The sequence below is a fragment of the Typha angustifolia genome, chromosome 8, assembly GCF_048772165.1.
Source record: "Typha angustifolia cultivar Huaian chromosome 8, ASM4877216v1, whole genome shotgun sequence".
Taxonomy (NCBI): Eukaryota; Viridiplantae; Streptophyta; class Magnoliopsida; order Poales; family Typhaceae; genus Typha; species Typha angustifolia.
In genome coordinates, this window is record NC_133246.1 from 12,083,031 (window position 1) to 12,096,726 (window position 13,696).

General features: G+C 34.7%; 1 protein-coding gene across 1 annotated transcript; it reads left to right on the forward strand.

Annotated features, from left to right (window-relative positions):
• Positions 1 to 6,233: 6,233 nt before the first annotated feature.
• On the forward strand, positions 6,234 to 10,289 carry LOC140766240 (transcription factor bHLH68). Its single transcript, XM_073105722.1, has 9 exons — positions 6,234 to 6,617; positions 6,908 to 7,232; positions 7,586 to 7,660; positions 7,951 to 8,016; positions 8,221 to 8,286; positions 8,572 to 8,622; positions 9,399 to 9,443; positions 9,643 to 9,687; positions 9,799 to 10,289. The coding sequence occupies exons 1-9, from the start codon at positions 6,376 to 6,378 to the stop codon at positions 9,928 to 9,930; spliced, it is 1,047 nt and encodes a 348-aa protein (XP_072961823.1). The 5' UTR covers positions 6,234 to 6,375; the 3' UTR covers positions 9,931 to 10,289.
• The last annotated feature ends 3,407 nt before the right edge of the window (positions 10,290 to 13,696 follow it).

Consider the following 13,696-nt stretch of genomic DNA (forward strand, 5'->3'; position numbering starts at 1 on the left):
TTGTTAATAAAATTATAATTTAACTCTATATTTTTACTATTTGCAAATCAAACTTTCTAATTTAGTGAATTATGTACAGAAAATACTCTGCTATTAAACTTAACAAAACCTTTAGATTAAATTAATTATACTAAAAAGATTATGACAATATCCTCGTCTAAGTTATAGTTACCCAACCTATACTATTTCAATTAAACCCAACTTCTCGTAATGACATTTTAGTTTTAGAAATAAATATTTCTAATTAGCGGAATATTTTCATAGTATTAGCTCAAATCTAACCCAGAGTATTTTCTGCACATAATCACTAAATTATATGGTTCGATTATAAATAGTAAAAATATAGGGTGTAAATTATAATTTTAATAAAATGTAGGGTTTTATATGTAAATTGTTTTTAATATTATCTCAAAACATTATAGAGTTGGTCAAAATTTTTCGGGCGATTACTATGTACATGAGTTAAATTAATAATATATGCCTAACAAAAATAATACTCCGATTTAGGTGCGTTTATCTTGCTCACCATTATGAAATTATTTTATTTTTAAATTTTTAAAATAAAAAGTATTCTATATTCCATCAATAGTTAGTAGTAGTTACATTAAATTTAACTCGAAAGTATTTTTGAGACAATGAAATTAAAATACACGTTGAATTATAATAAAATGTTATAGACTAGAGTTTGGTGGTTTATTTGCTAGTTAGCTGTTTAGTGGTGGAATTAATAAAGATGGTGAGATCTAAATGATGTGAGTGGATGATGGAAAATGATGATGACGTAGAGTAATATGTGATTTAGAAAGGAAGAAGTAGAAGATTGTTGACCATAAAAGGAAAGAGGATCGACGGTTGAGGAGCTAATCGACGATAGGGTTTGAGGGAAGAAGTAGAAGATGGCTAGCTTTACTGGACTATGGGGATTGACAAGCGAGAAGGAAGGGAATGACATCGGCCTTGGATCGAATAAGGAAGTTGAGAGAGATGAGAGGTAGGAGAAAATAGAAAATGTCAATATTCTTACATGATTCCATCCCAAAGTGGTTGTCTTCCGTATATTTAGAGGCTAGATAAAAATTCAAAATATTTAAATTAATCTAAACATGAAATGACCTCGACGTCATGTTTCGGTTCTAGTGTTCAAAAACTATTGGATGAACATAATTCTCAGATTGGAATGTTCGAACATCGCTATGTTGGTATTTGAATGCTTCAATAAAGACTGCTCTCAAGTTATGGTGTTTGAAAGCCGTTGGATGGGCATTTGAACATTTCGATGAAGACTGCTCTTAGGTTGGGGCGATCGAACGCCATTGGCCGGCATTCGAATGCCACGATGTTTTATTGGTCTTGGATTGTGGCGTTTGGATGCCTCGATGAAGGTTGCTCTTATGTTTGCCATTCTAACACTGTTGATCAGGTGTTCGACCACACAAGCCCGATGTAAAAAAGTTCTCCAAAACCGATAAATGCCTAATACTATAATAAAGTGACTTGATTGAGCCTGAATCACATTATAAAAATATTATATAAATTCTCAAGTCTTTTTTTATGATTTGACAATAATATGTGATCGATAACTCTAGACAAAGGACATACACTACTTTAGCATCAATCCCTGTATCGGTTTGTGCTAAAAGTTTAAAAATGCTCCAAGTACTTTATAACTTCTTATATAATATTATCAACGGCAGGAATGTTCTTATTAATGCTCAATACATTTTAATGATTACATCTGATCTATACTAACAATTTTCGCCTTCTCATATATTATCTTTTTGATCCTCTTTTGCAGAACATAATCATTAATAAAATTTTAAAGAGTTAATTACACCGAAACTTCTAAACTATAGCCTATTTTTACATAGATGCTATAATTTATTTTTGTGATATTCTGAACCGCTCAACGATCTAATATCAAATGACTATCTTACCCTTATTTCTTCTCTCTTTTGTTGCTCTAAAATTAGGATAGTGGTCCATGGACCGAATAAGTTTAATTGAACGATAGTCACTTTGATATGTTTTAAGTAAAATAAATCTAGCAGATAACTAATGAAGTAGATATTGTTAGTTAAGAGAGTCAATGTATTACAAAAAATAAATGTGATTAATCCTTCTGAATCCGAATAGTTTTTTTACCACATAGATCAGAACCTAAGAAAAAATTTAATCCAGAGAGTTCATGTAGGTTTTTTTTTTTCTTAGTTCAAAAATGTGGTAATTTAGAACAGCAAAATATAATAATAATCCCAAGTAAATAAGATCTATAGGAAAATTGACAATAGGACAACAAGTTTCGATGCAATTATCCCTGCTTTAACCTAGGTCATAAAAAGAACTGGTCAAAATTAACAATAACTTCCAAACCTCAAAAGTGGTACCTTGTGTTACCTCCGGTAAGTCTGGGTCTGGTTCCACCGGCCACTTTGACACTTCCTTTAATTTGGTCTCATAATAAACTAATCTCTCTCTCTCTCTCTCTCTCTCTCTCTCTCTCTCTCTCTCTCTCTCTCTCTATATATATATATAGAGAGAGAGAGAGAGAGAGAGAGAGAGAGAGAGAGAGAGATGGAAGAGAATATGAGGTCGGGCAGATGAGGACAAGAGAGGGGGCCGAGCAAGAGGGGAAAAAAGAGTGTAAAAAAAAAAGGAAAAGCCTCCTCGGAAAAGGACACGTCGCCCTCCGACAAAGATCTCACTCAGCGTACGGACACCCCCGAACTCCCACGATATCATTTCTTTTCTCTTTCTTTTCCCGCACTCCCCTAATTCCCGCCACTGGCGGCTCGGCCTTCGAGAAGGGAAGGGGCGGGGGGCTCTTTTGCAAATCTACCCGGCCAGAGATGTAGGGTGAGATTAGTGGTGACAATTGTTTTTAGTTTGGCAAATGGCAACTAGAATAGAATAGAATAGCAGTTTCTATTCATTCCCCCCCACCTCCTCTTTTTTCGACGAGAGCTATCATTAGGTCTATAATTATGTAGGGCTTTTGGCTTCTTGTACTAGATAAATTGAATCAGTCTTTGAGATGATTAATTAGTGTTGAACAAAGCACTTTTGGGCATATTAACCCATTGCTATTTATATATATATATATATATAATAGAAAGAAAAAGGATTTAATGATTAGAGAGTAGCAGTGCGTGATTGCTATCTTGGTGCTTTGGGATCATCACCTACCTATGTAACTACTACTAGCTTTATGTGTTAGGGCTGTTAGGCATTTCTTTTCGTATGTTATTAGAAGGCATAATTTTTTTGTCTATTTATTTGTAATAAATTCTCACATATCGAATAATCTCTGTGTCTTCCATGGTGTATATATATAATAGGCGCACCAGTGTGTATCTAGATATGGATCAAACCAAGTTACTTTCCAGCTCAGGGGTTATATACTTGCTAGGCATATATTCGATTTAGTCATAGCTTAATATTGTGGCCCTAGCACTGTTTTGCTAGGGTTTGGATTTTCCCTATTTTTAAAGAAAGTTTTTCTTGCCGCCTTCGATCTTGCCAATAGCTAGGTGGATAGGAGAGGTTTTTCCCTCACTGTCCTCTCTTCTTTCCTCCCTCTCTAAGGTCCCTCTTTCTCCTCGTAACCGTCTGCCTCCCATCTCTTCTATTATCAACGCCACCGTCATCCCTCTCCTCGGCCTTCCACATCTCCATCTTCTATGCTGACTGTTGCGACCTCGCCTGCCCTGGTCTCGACATATTTGCATAAGCTGCTGCCGTCCTGGCCCGACCCACCTTTGCCTCATCTCATTTCATGTTCTACTAGCGTATTTTTGGTTTTTCATCAATGTTTGGGAATACAGATTTTCTATCCATGGATGTAATATGCGTATATATATATATACACTCCCACCCTCCTCACTATTTTTCGTTCTTTCTTTACTATTTAGTTCTTGGTTCTGTTCTTGGTTTCATAGGTTGCTCAAATGGAATCTTCAAGTCATTTCGTTATAATTCCTAGACTCTATCACTGGTGAGCTTGCATTCCTATCTAGGCTTGCTCCTATGTTGAGTGCTCAACCTTTTAAGACTCATATTTTTGTATCTATAGTGCTGCCACAGTTGGTCAAGTGGGAGACTTATTTTTAGAGTATTGCTCTTTCTCCTTCTTTTCTTATTGTGCTTGAGTACTTGTTCTTAATGCCTTGCTATTATTATTGTTCAGTTTGTAATATAACCAAGTGAGGGGCTTTTTCTTAGGGTTCTTATCCTATTCCCCTTTTTTTCGTGTATTAAGTTATAATCGTTTGATTGAAATTAATAATATGACCGGTCTATGAATTTTCTCACAAAAAGAGAATAGCTTAATATTGTTAGAAAAACACTTTGCATCCAAAAGCTTAAGCTAGTAAATGACTAACCATTAAATGCTAGAAATTTTCTTTTGCTGTTATTGATATTAGAGAAAAATCTAATTGTTTGGTTTAAATTAAGAAAATTTTACAAATCATACCATGCATTTTACTTATTTGATTTTGTAACTTGAATATTCTCTTTTTCCCTTTCATTCTCATTTAAGACCCTCCATTAACTTAGACTATACCAGCAAAAAAACATTCCTTTATATAATCTATGAAATAATTTATAAATATCTAAATAGTCTCTGTCTAATTTAGGAGAGGGATAAAGAGGAGGGAAATGGATGGTAGGGGCATTTTAGTAATTTGGTTGACCTTAGTTAATTAAAATAACGTCAGGGTATTAAATGAGAATTTTAGAGAGAAAAAAGGGGCTAGATTACAAAATCCTAAAAAAACGGAGTGTGAATCACTAAATAAATAGGTATATAACCGATCAATAATTTATACCATGTCTTTAATTAATACGATAAACATCTAAGCGTACTAGACCTAGATTTATGTTTTTAATTAATTACTTGAATATAGTAGAACAGTAGCATTGGATTGATTATTGGTAAGGCGATCATTCTCTTTATTCTACTTTTATCCTGTCTAGTGCTTCACAGTCGTGCTTCTATTTTAGAAGTAGTGAATCTAGTCGATCCGAAACTAGATGTTGTCTTATGCACCAATTTCTCCTAAATGATTCAGGCTTACAATAATTAGTCTGTGGGCATCTTGGAGCTTATGTCCCTCCTCCTCAATATTCGTGAGAATTTGATATATTACCTTTTACATAGTTATGTAGGTAACCTAAAAGAATTTTCCATGCATCTTTAGAACATTTACATATTGTATTGAGCTATTGTATAGTTCGATTAGTCCAAGAATTTGCATGCATTTGTCTTTGTCAAGATAAAAAAGAAGATAATACGCAACTAAAGTTGAAGATAATATGCTTAACGTAAAAAGGACTTGTAATCTCCAATAATTGTAGGTGACCATGGTAGTCACCATTAGCTATTTACTAAGTGAGAATAGCGTGGGCAACTTACATATATGCTCAACCTTAGACTCAAAATTAGGAAAGAAAAAGTTCTATGAATTGATAAACAATATGATCTGGAGAATTGATTAAGCTTTAAGTTATAATTGATAAGAGAATTCTATGAATAAATAATATCTCATGAAAAATAAACTTCTTGGCAAGGTTCAGCAGAACTTTTAATTACAAGGTATTAAGAGTTAAGAGTGCCAGTTGTTTCTTTGTGATGTGGGTTAGATCTCAAAGGAAACGCCAAAATTTCTAGCCATCACCAAATAAGTAACATGAAAGAACAGCAAACCATATTTAAGGACAAGCGCAATATTCCAACAAATGATAAGCTGTGACATCATTCTATCTCCAAAGATTTATTGCAAAGTATAGTTGATCTTAACCAAATCATGGTTGCATTTTGAGCCAAATAAATACTATTAATCAAGAATGTTATATAGCCCCGGCAAAGTCCAGATGTCAAAGTATCATCTCAAATTAGTTCTTTGCCTCTCCCAATAAAACATTTAGACCTCAGTTATTTTCTAACAGAAATTATTGCTTGGAGGACCCATAACTTGTCACATCGTAATCCTAAAGAAAATAATATTGCCACATGTGAACCTAGTCCTAGTCTTCTCCTTGAAGCCAAATTAAGAACTAACCCCTACTCAGACCACTCCTTTTGGTCTGATGCAGTGCTACCACCTTTTCTCCCCCGTTTTATTGTTAAAGCAAAAGGAGAAAGGAAAAAAAAAAGCAAGGGGAGGAAAAAAAGGAAGCAAGGAAAAGGTAAATAAAAAGGTGGAAGGAAAGGAAACAAAACAAAACAAAAGACTTCTACCTCCCATGTAATCAGATTCCTCTTAACAAGTCTTCTGCTTTTCTCTTCTCCAGTACCTCAACCATAGAAGCAAAAGAGGCAAAAGCTTCTAAAGATTGACTTGGGGGAGTAAGTAAAAGAGGCCAAAGAATTCAGAGATGAATAGGGGAGAGCTCCAGACCTCTCTAATGCAGCAGATGATGGGGGAAAGTCCTAGTTGGTGGAGCATGAATAATATGAGGCCACCTCCTAAAGAAGCTTCTCCCTTCATGCTCTCCTCTTCCTCATCATCTTCTCCAGCAGTCTTCTCTCATCAACCACAGCCTTCTGATTTCCTCCCTATGAGTACACCTTGGAATGACAGCCAGGACCAGCCAGAATCATGGAGCCAGCTATTGCTGTAATTATCTCTCTCTCTCTCTCTCTCTCTCTCTCTCTCTCTCTCTATGCATGTATAAAGATGGAAACTGGTTTTGCGCATAATATGGTCACCACTAAGATTCTTCATAATTCGTTGTCCTTCAGAATTCCCTTGAAAGGACTTATTTAACTTTGAACATTTCAAAGTCCAGGATATGATGGAACAATTTGATCTCATGTGATATTATATATATGTGTGTGTGCAGTTATTGTTTTAGATTTACTTTCTCATTCACTTCCTTTCCTTTTGTTTCTGGTGGAAATTCGCAGGGGTGGATTAGTTGGGGAAGAAGAGAGATATAGCTCCAATACTTTTCAACCTAAAAAGATAGAGGCTTGGGAGGATCAAGTTGTATACCCAACAGGTAGTGCACATAATATTTGTTGTCCAAAGCAAGAGAATTATGAGAGTACTGGGTATGTCTATATCCATGGGAATGAAGAGATCCAGGTACCAAAATCTCCATGGGGTCGACTTCTATCAGCTACTTCTCCTAGGTCTTGTATCACATCAAGCAGCTTCAGCAGCAACATGTTGGACTTCTCAAACAAGAAGCCAGAAGGAAGGCATAGCCAACCAGACAATTCATCTGAGGTTGGAAAACTTGACTTGCTTTCATGATCTAATACCAACCCTTTTTCTTTCTTTAATTTCTCTTTGCTCTCTGTTATAATTGTTTATTTTCTTTCTTTGATTGGTTAAAAAAATTATACGTGTGTTTTCGTCATCGATCTTCATATCCTTATTATACTTTCGTGCTATATTTTATTTCTTGGTTGAGGATTTCCATTTAGTTATTGTTTATGTGATATCTTGATAAGGGTAATGTCTTCTACAACCGAGGAGCTCAAGAAATGTTGATGGTTCTCTTGAGTTAATTAGGGTTCATAGATCATATATATAGAGAGGGGCCCTTAATTCTTACTTTATCTTTTATCTTTATCCAGTGCATGAGCACAGCAACTGGTTCAGCTTTCAAGAAGGCCAGGATTCAAGGCTCCTCAGCACAATCTACTTTCAAGGTTAATTTCCTCTCTTCTTTTAATATGCACAATCTACTTTCAAGGTTAATCTCCTCTCTTCTTTTGATATGACTTTGATCGGGAATCTCTCTCTCTCTCTCTCTCTCTCTCTCTCTCTCTCTCTCTCTCCCTCTACTCTCTTATATAGTTACATGCTAACCCAGTTTCTGAAATTATATAAATAATATGAAGAATGCTTTCATGCTTTTATGACCTAAAATGATTGTTTTTTTATCATTATAAGAAGAAGAAGAATATAGCAATTCAATGATGCTAGTATTTTGTTTCAGGTGAGGAAGGAGAAGCTAGGGGATAGAATAAATGCTCTTCACCAGCTTGTTTCTCCATTCGGAAAGGTATTACCACTATATATCCTCTAGTATTAATTATGTGAGCATACATTACTCTACCATAGTATCTATATACACTAGTACTGCCAATTCCCTTTACTAATATAAATCTCTACTACGAGTCGTGTACTTTGTAGATCTATAGTTTTAGCCCATCCCTTCCTGCTTTGGTATTCAAATAAAGGAGATCTGACATGGCTTCTTTTCCAGACTGACACTGCGTCTGTACTGCTAGAAGCCATTGGCTACATAAGATTCCTCCAGAGCCAAATTGAGGTCTCTCTCTCTCTCTCTCTCTCTCTCTCTCTCTCTCTCTCTCTCTCTCTCTCTCTCTCTCTCAGTCTCTCTCTCTCAGTCTCTCTCTCTTTGAAAGGATGGGGAGCAAATGAAACAAAAAAGAAGGGGTGGTTATAAGAGCACGCAGTTAAAGCTGGTGCAAAAAAGCAGTGTTGTTTTATGTAGCATCTTTTAGTCATTGGTGTCTTCTAATGCCATGTGTTTCAGAGAATATGTGCGACTATTTCTCACACACATTCAAACTTATCCTTTTATCTTATGCAGGCTCTGAGCTCCCCGTACTTGGGCAGTGGATCTGTGAACACCAAGCATACTGTGAGTAACTTGAAACACCAGCCCCACCCACCTCCATCTCCATTCTCCCCCACAATTTCCAATGCTACTACTGTTCCTATTACTAGTCCTTCATCTTTCTTATATCTCTATGTTTTTCTTTCACACACCGACATATGTAGGCATACAAGCACCTACCTACATATGTAGACACCCAAGCACAAGTAAACGTGTGCATGAGCGTGCTCTCACCGGTCTGAGAAGACTACTGTAGATTTCTGCTCTAATTGTTTGTTATGGAAGGTTCTGCTAGTCTTCTGAAAAGAAGGAAGACTGTAATCCTTTTCATGATTTCTTCTACTTTCTCCTCCGAATTGCTGTTGTCCTTTTGATAATTCACAAAACCATTACTCGATAGTTTTTTTTACAGTTGAGTGCAGTATATATGTAACCGTTGTTCAGTACATAAACTTTATTTTGGTAAATATACTCTTAGCTTGTATGGTCATCAAGTCGTCAACATATTTCTGCATTTCAGCACGTAATTTCAGTAAAAATTCGAAAGAACCTTCTGAAATATCATATATTTTTTAGATTTGCACGGTATATTACTGCCACATTACCATTGTAAGGGTCAATCATATTTAATTATTATAATTGTCTCCAACAGCAAGCATAGTGAAGTGTCTAGGCATATGATTTTTGTCTAAAGTATACCATATCCTGAAAGATTTGCGTTGCAAATTATTATATATATTTATCAAACTCTGCATGCTTGTACTCTACTGATTTGTAGAAAACGTTTTCTTTATTTATAGGGGCAAGGAGAGAGGAATTGTATTTTCCCAGAAGACCCTGGTCAGGTATGCTTCATTGGATCCATACCCACCCCAGGAAAAGCAAGATGACCCCTGTAAAAGGAATCATATTTGTATAGAGCTTCTTTTTACGACAAAAAAAAAAAGCATTAAAAGAACAAAACCTTTAGCTTTACAGCTTTTACTCTCATTAAAGAATACCCATGTGTTGCTGATATCTATATTACATGATTCTCTTGGGCAGTTGTTAAATGATAATTCCATGAAGAAAAAGGGACCACCTGAGCAGGTATTTCGCGTAGCTTCAAAGCAATTACTCGAACGATTTGTGGCCATGAGTATATGTGAATCATAGCTAACAAGTTCATTTTTGACTTAATTGACTTGCTACTAACATCAGGTGGTAGATGATGAACCAAAGAAGGATTTGAGGAGTAGAGGATTGTGCCTTGTTCCAGTGTCCTACACTTTGCATGTTGGAAGTGAAAATGGTGCAGACTACTGGGCTCCTAATTTCGGCGGAGGGTTTTGAGAGGTGGTATGTGTCTTAATTTACAAAGTGGCATAACATCATGAGCAGTCACTCTGCTAAACTGAAGGTTGATTGCTCTTGATGCTATGCACTGATCATATCTTTGCGCAGCATCTGTGCAAAATTAAGATGAGGATGGTTAGCTGCACTGCAGGACTCTTATATATGCTTCAATATGGCACCTCCTTGGTTAGATCTTTGGAACTCTATGATGTATATGAAAATTTTAATATTCGTTGCTGTACTCTTATATGTCATCAGGATGTAACTAGAAACAAGGAAACAAGGGTTACGTCCAGCTATCAAGAAAGGTTAACAGACACCGGTCTTGAATATATACTGATCAGAATTAAAGGTTACCTTGCTTTCTTAAAAAGTAGTAGAATAGTAAGGGTACGTAGAATCCTGCGAACATCTCTTTGGAGTTATCAGCCACTAAAAGAGGAACTTTGCTAACGATAATAATGAGAGAGAGAAAGAGAGATTTATGGAACAACTAAAGATGTGATCACATAATTCCAAGATAAAGATACGTAAGTTTATGGTTCATTTGATAAAATGATCAAATTACGATAGACAATAACATAACGTACAGCTAGAAGGAAATTATATATATATATATACACCTATGCATGCATATGCATATATATACATAAAATTACAGGAACATATGATTAAAGACAAATTAAAACCACAACTTATGGATTCCCTATGTTTTGGTTTTTGTTATAAAATGAAATAGATAGTTACAGAACTCATAAAGATGTATACTTTCCCTGCAATAAAATAGTTCGTCTACATATATAAATATATATATATATATATATATATATATATATATATATATAAAATATCCTAGGTGATCGAATATACAACATATTATCTATATAATAATGCAAAAAAAATAAAGTGTAGAGATTCTATCAACAAACACATTACTTAAAAAACCTCATAAACCTAGGATAATGATTTACGAATCCTATCCAAAATTAAATTAATCACTAAAACTATACAATAGTTATAAGATTGTAAGGTCTTCCTTGCTCGAGCCTTCTCTCAAGCCTATGATATACTACTTTTCATGATTGATTCTAAACCTTAGTAACCTTTAAGGTTAATGCTTCTGTCCCAGTTTCTAAAGTTTTTGAAGATGCATTGAAGATGGGATGCATAGAAAATGACTCAACACCTTTTGCCTCGAATCCTCCCCCTTTTTTTCAATTATAGATGTTAGGCCATAATCTTGATCTCTTCAACACTTTAAGGTAAAAGCTTTAATAGTCCAAAATAATTGAAGGTTAGATCTAAATTCGTATATACCTTCTCCAATAATAGCCCAAAACTAAACTTCCAAAAGTTTGCAAAATGGAGTATGAAAAATCACATCTGCATTGTGAATATGAATGCCCCCATCATGAAAATTCATTCTAAGTCATTTTTGTTCCCAAAATGGCTAGAACCACCCTTAAAATGCCTATAAACCAAAAGTTTTGAACTTTGTAGTTATAACTACATTCTTGGTGGTTAGAATCATATCATCAAAATTTCATATATATATATATATATATATATCTTCTTCTTGTGAACCAACATTATAGATTAAGATCATTTCAAAATTAATCTTCTATTTTGATATGCTTCATCAAACATCTCATAACTTATGGTAAAATTCAATCATAAAATTCTGAATAATATTCTATTGATGCACAATTTGTTAATTATATTAGTAGAAATAAAATCTTAATATGTAAAATTATGTAGTTTAGTTGATATCTAGATTGGACACCACCACTAACAAACAAATTAAGAATGTCTAGTAGCTAGCTAGATGCTGCCTCTTCATCAAACCTAGCTAGGGCAACCATCAAGTAGGCATAGTATAGACGGGATCACACTTAATGTTTTATAGCTCCAAGTTTGATATCCTTTTTGGCATAGCTACCATGTGAATTCTGACTAAAAGTAGCATGGAGTAAAAAAGAAGTCCTCTTTGTATCTTGTGAAGCTAATGCTAGATCTCATCTATCTCATGCATGCTTCACAGATATAGGTCGTAATATTTACACACACACACACATATGTAAGGTGCAACCATGGCCACTTCATTGGATAGATTGCATTGAATTTAAAAGGGAGTGAAGTTATACATATAATATACCACGTACGTACGTACGTACTCCAAAGATCTGAAGCTCTTTTATTTGAGCTTCAGATCTACTCCGAATAATTTCCTCGAATTAGCTTTACATTAATCTACTGAAATGGAGTGAAAAAGTCTGCTACGGAAACAACGAGGAAGCCTCCAGCATTCAGAAAAGGAAAATGCTTCGGGAGGTACCCTACATAACATGAAGGGTCAGGGAAGAAAGGAGCTTGGTATACATGGTATTCTAGTGAGGAAGGGGGTTTTGCAAGTATTGTTAATTTTATATATTTATTTTTAACTTTGATTTAAACATGCAATAACTCGAGATTTTGTGTTAGAAAAATAAAGAATAAATATGTAAAGGTGGCTTATGAGACGTGCCGAAAAGGATCTATCCTAAAGAAAATTGATGCCTTTGTATATGATTTCTCGCCTTTCTTTTTCCTGAAGTATAATTTAGAATCTTATGTTATGTAGCCCATTAATTAGCACACACCCTTTGACACTTCTATTTGAAAACAGTGCTCCTCCGATTTAATTAAAATATTTAAGAAAAAAAAATTAAGAGAGAAGTAGATAAAGGTTTGCATTTTGACTTAAAATATTGTGTTTTTTTTCACAGGGGAGGGTATATATAGGTATTAGAGTTTTTTTTTTTAATTTTCTAAACACTGTAACCCCCTAAACAACACATAACAATTACAAATAGTCATTGGGCTGTTACAAAGATTAATTTTAAAACACTTGCAACATTTTGAGTTCTAAATTTTTTTAATTAATTTGAATTCTAAAATGTATTATAATAACGGTTAATTAAATAGTTAATCCAAAAGCTTATATAACATAAGTGAGGGCTACTTTTTTGGGGGTCATGAGTTCAAATCTCAATAACCCCCGCTATTATTTTCTAACTCTTCATTAACCTAAATTACATTTTCTTGAAATATGATTGCTTATCTCATCTGAATCATAGTATAATAATAATAATAATAATAATAATAATAATAATAATAATAATAATAATAATAATAATAATAATAATTTATCCTATTTGTGTAACGCCACCGCCCGGCACGGTACGTGCACGCCCACGCGGCCGCACGGCACGCGCGACGCACGCAACAAGTCGGGCGGGGCCCGTCACGCACGGATACTCTCCTGTGCACATATAACCATGACATCATCAAATAAAACCTGTTAATCTATCCATGATCATATAATCCATCACCAAATAAATCATACTCTTAACCAAATAAACCTGTTAACATATGAATATCAAAGTCCACAATAATATACACTAGACCGCTACATAATCTGGCAGGACCCACACAGGCCACAACAAACCATCAAGATACAACTAAAATAACTAATACAAGAGTACACTATGATTCGACCTATATTATACAAATCATCGTCTGATACAATAAGGTACAAATATAACAAACAACGATACAACTCAATGTCTGGTTAAACTATCTTCTATACAGTCTCGCATCAATAGCTCACCTCATCATCACTCTAAAATATCTTCCCAAGATATCTCAGGTCGCTATCACGTATCACAAATCTGAGGGGTTAGAAAAGAAATAAAGAGAGTCATGAGCAAAAGGCTCAGTGAAT

What these genes read in the sequence shown, in the direction of transcription:
- LOC140766240 (XM_073105722.1), top strand. Translation starts at nt 6,376, where the DNA reads ATGAATAGGGGAGAGCTCCAGACCTCTCTAATGCAGCAGATGATGGGG. An exon ending in AACCAGACAATTCATCTGAG is followed by an intron (nt 7,233 to 7,585) that starts GTTGGAAAACTT and finishes ATCTTTATCCAG; the next exon opens with TGCATGAGCACAGCAACTGG. An exon ending in CTGTGAACACCAAGCATACT is followed by an intron (nt 8,623 to 9,398) that starts GTGAGTAACTTG and finishes CTTTATTTATAG; the next exon opens with GGGCAAGGAGAGAGGAATTG.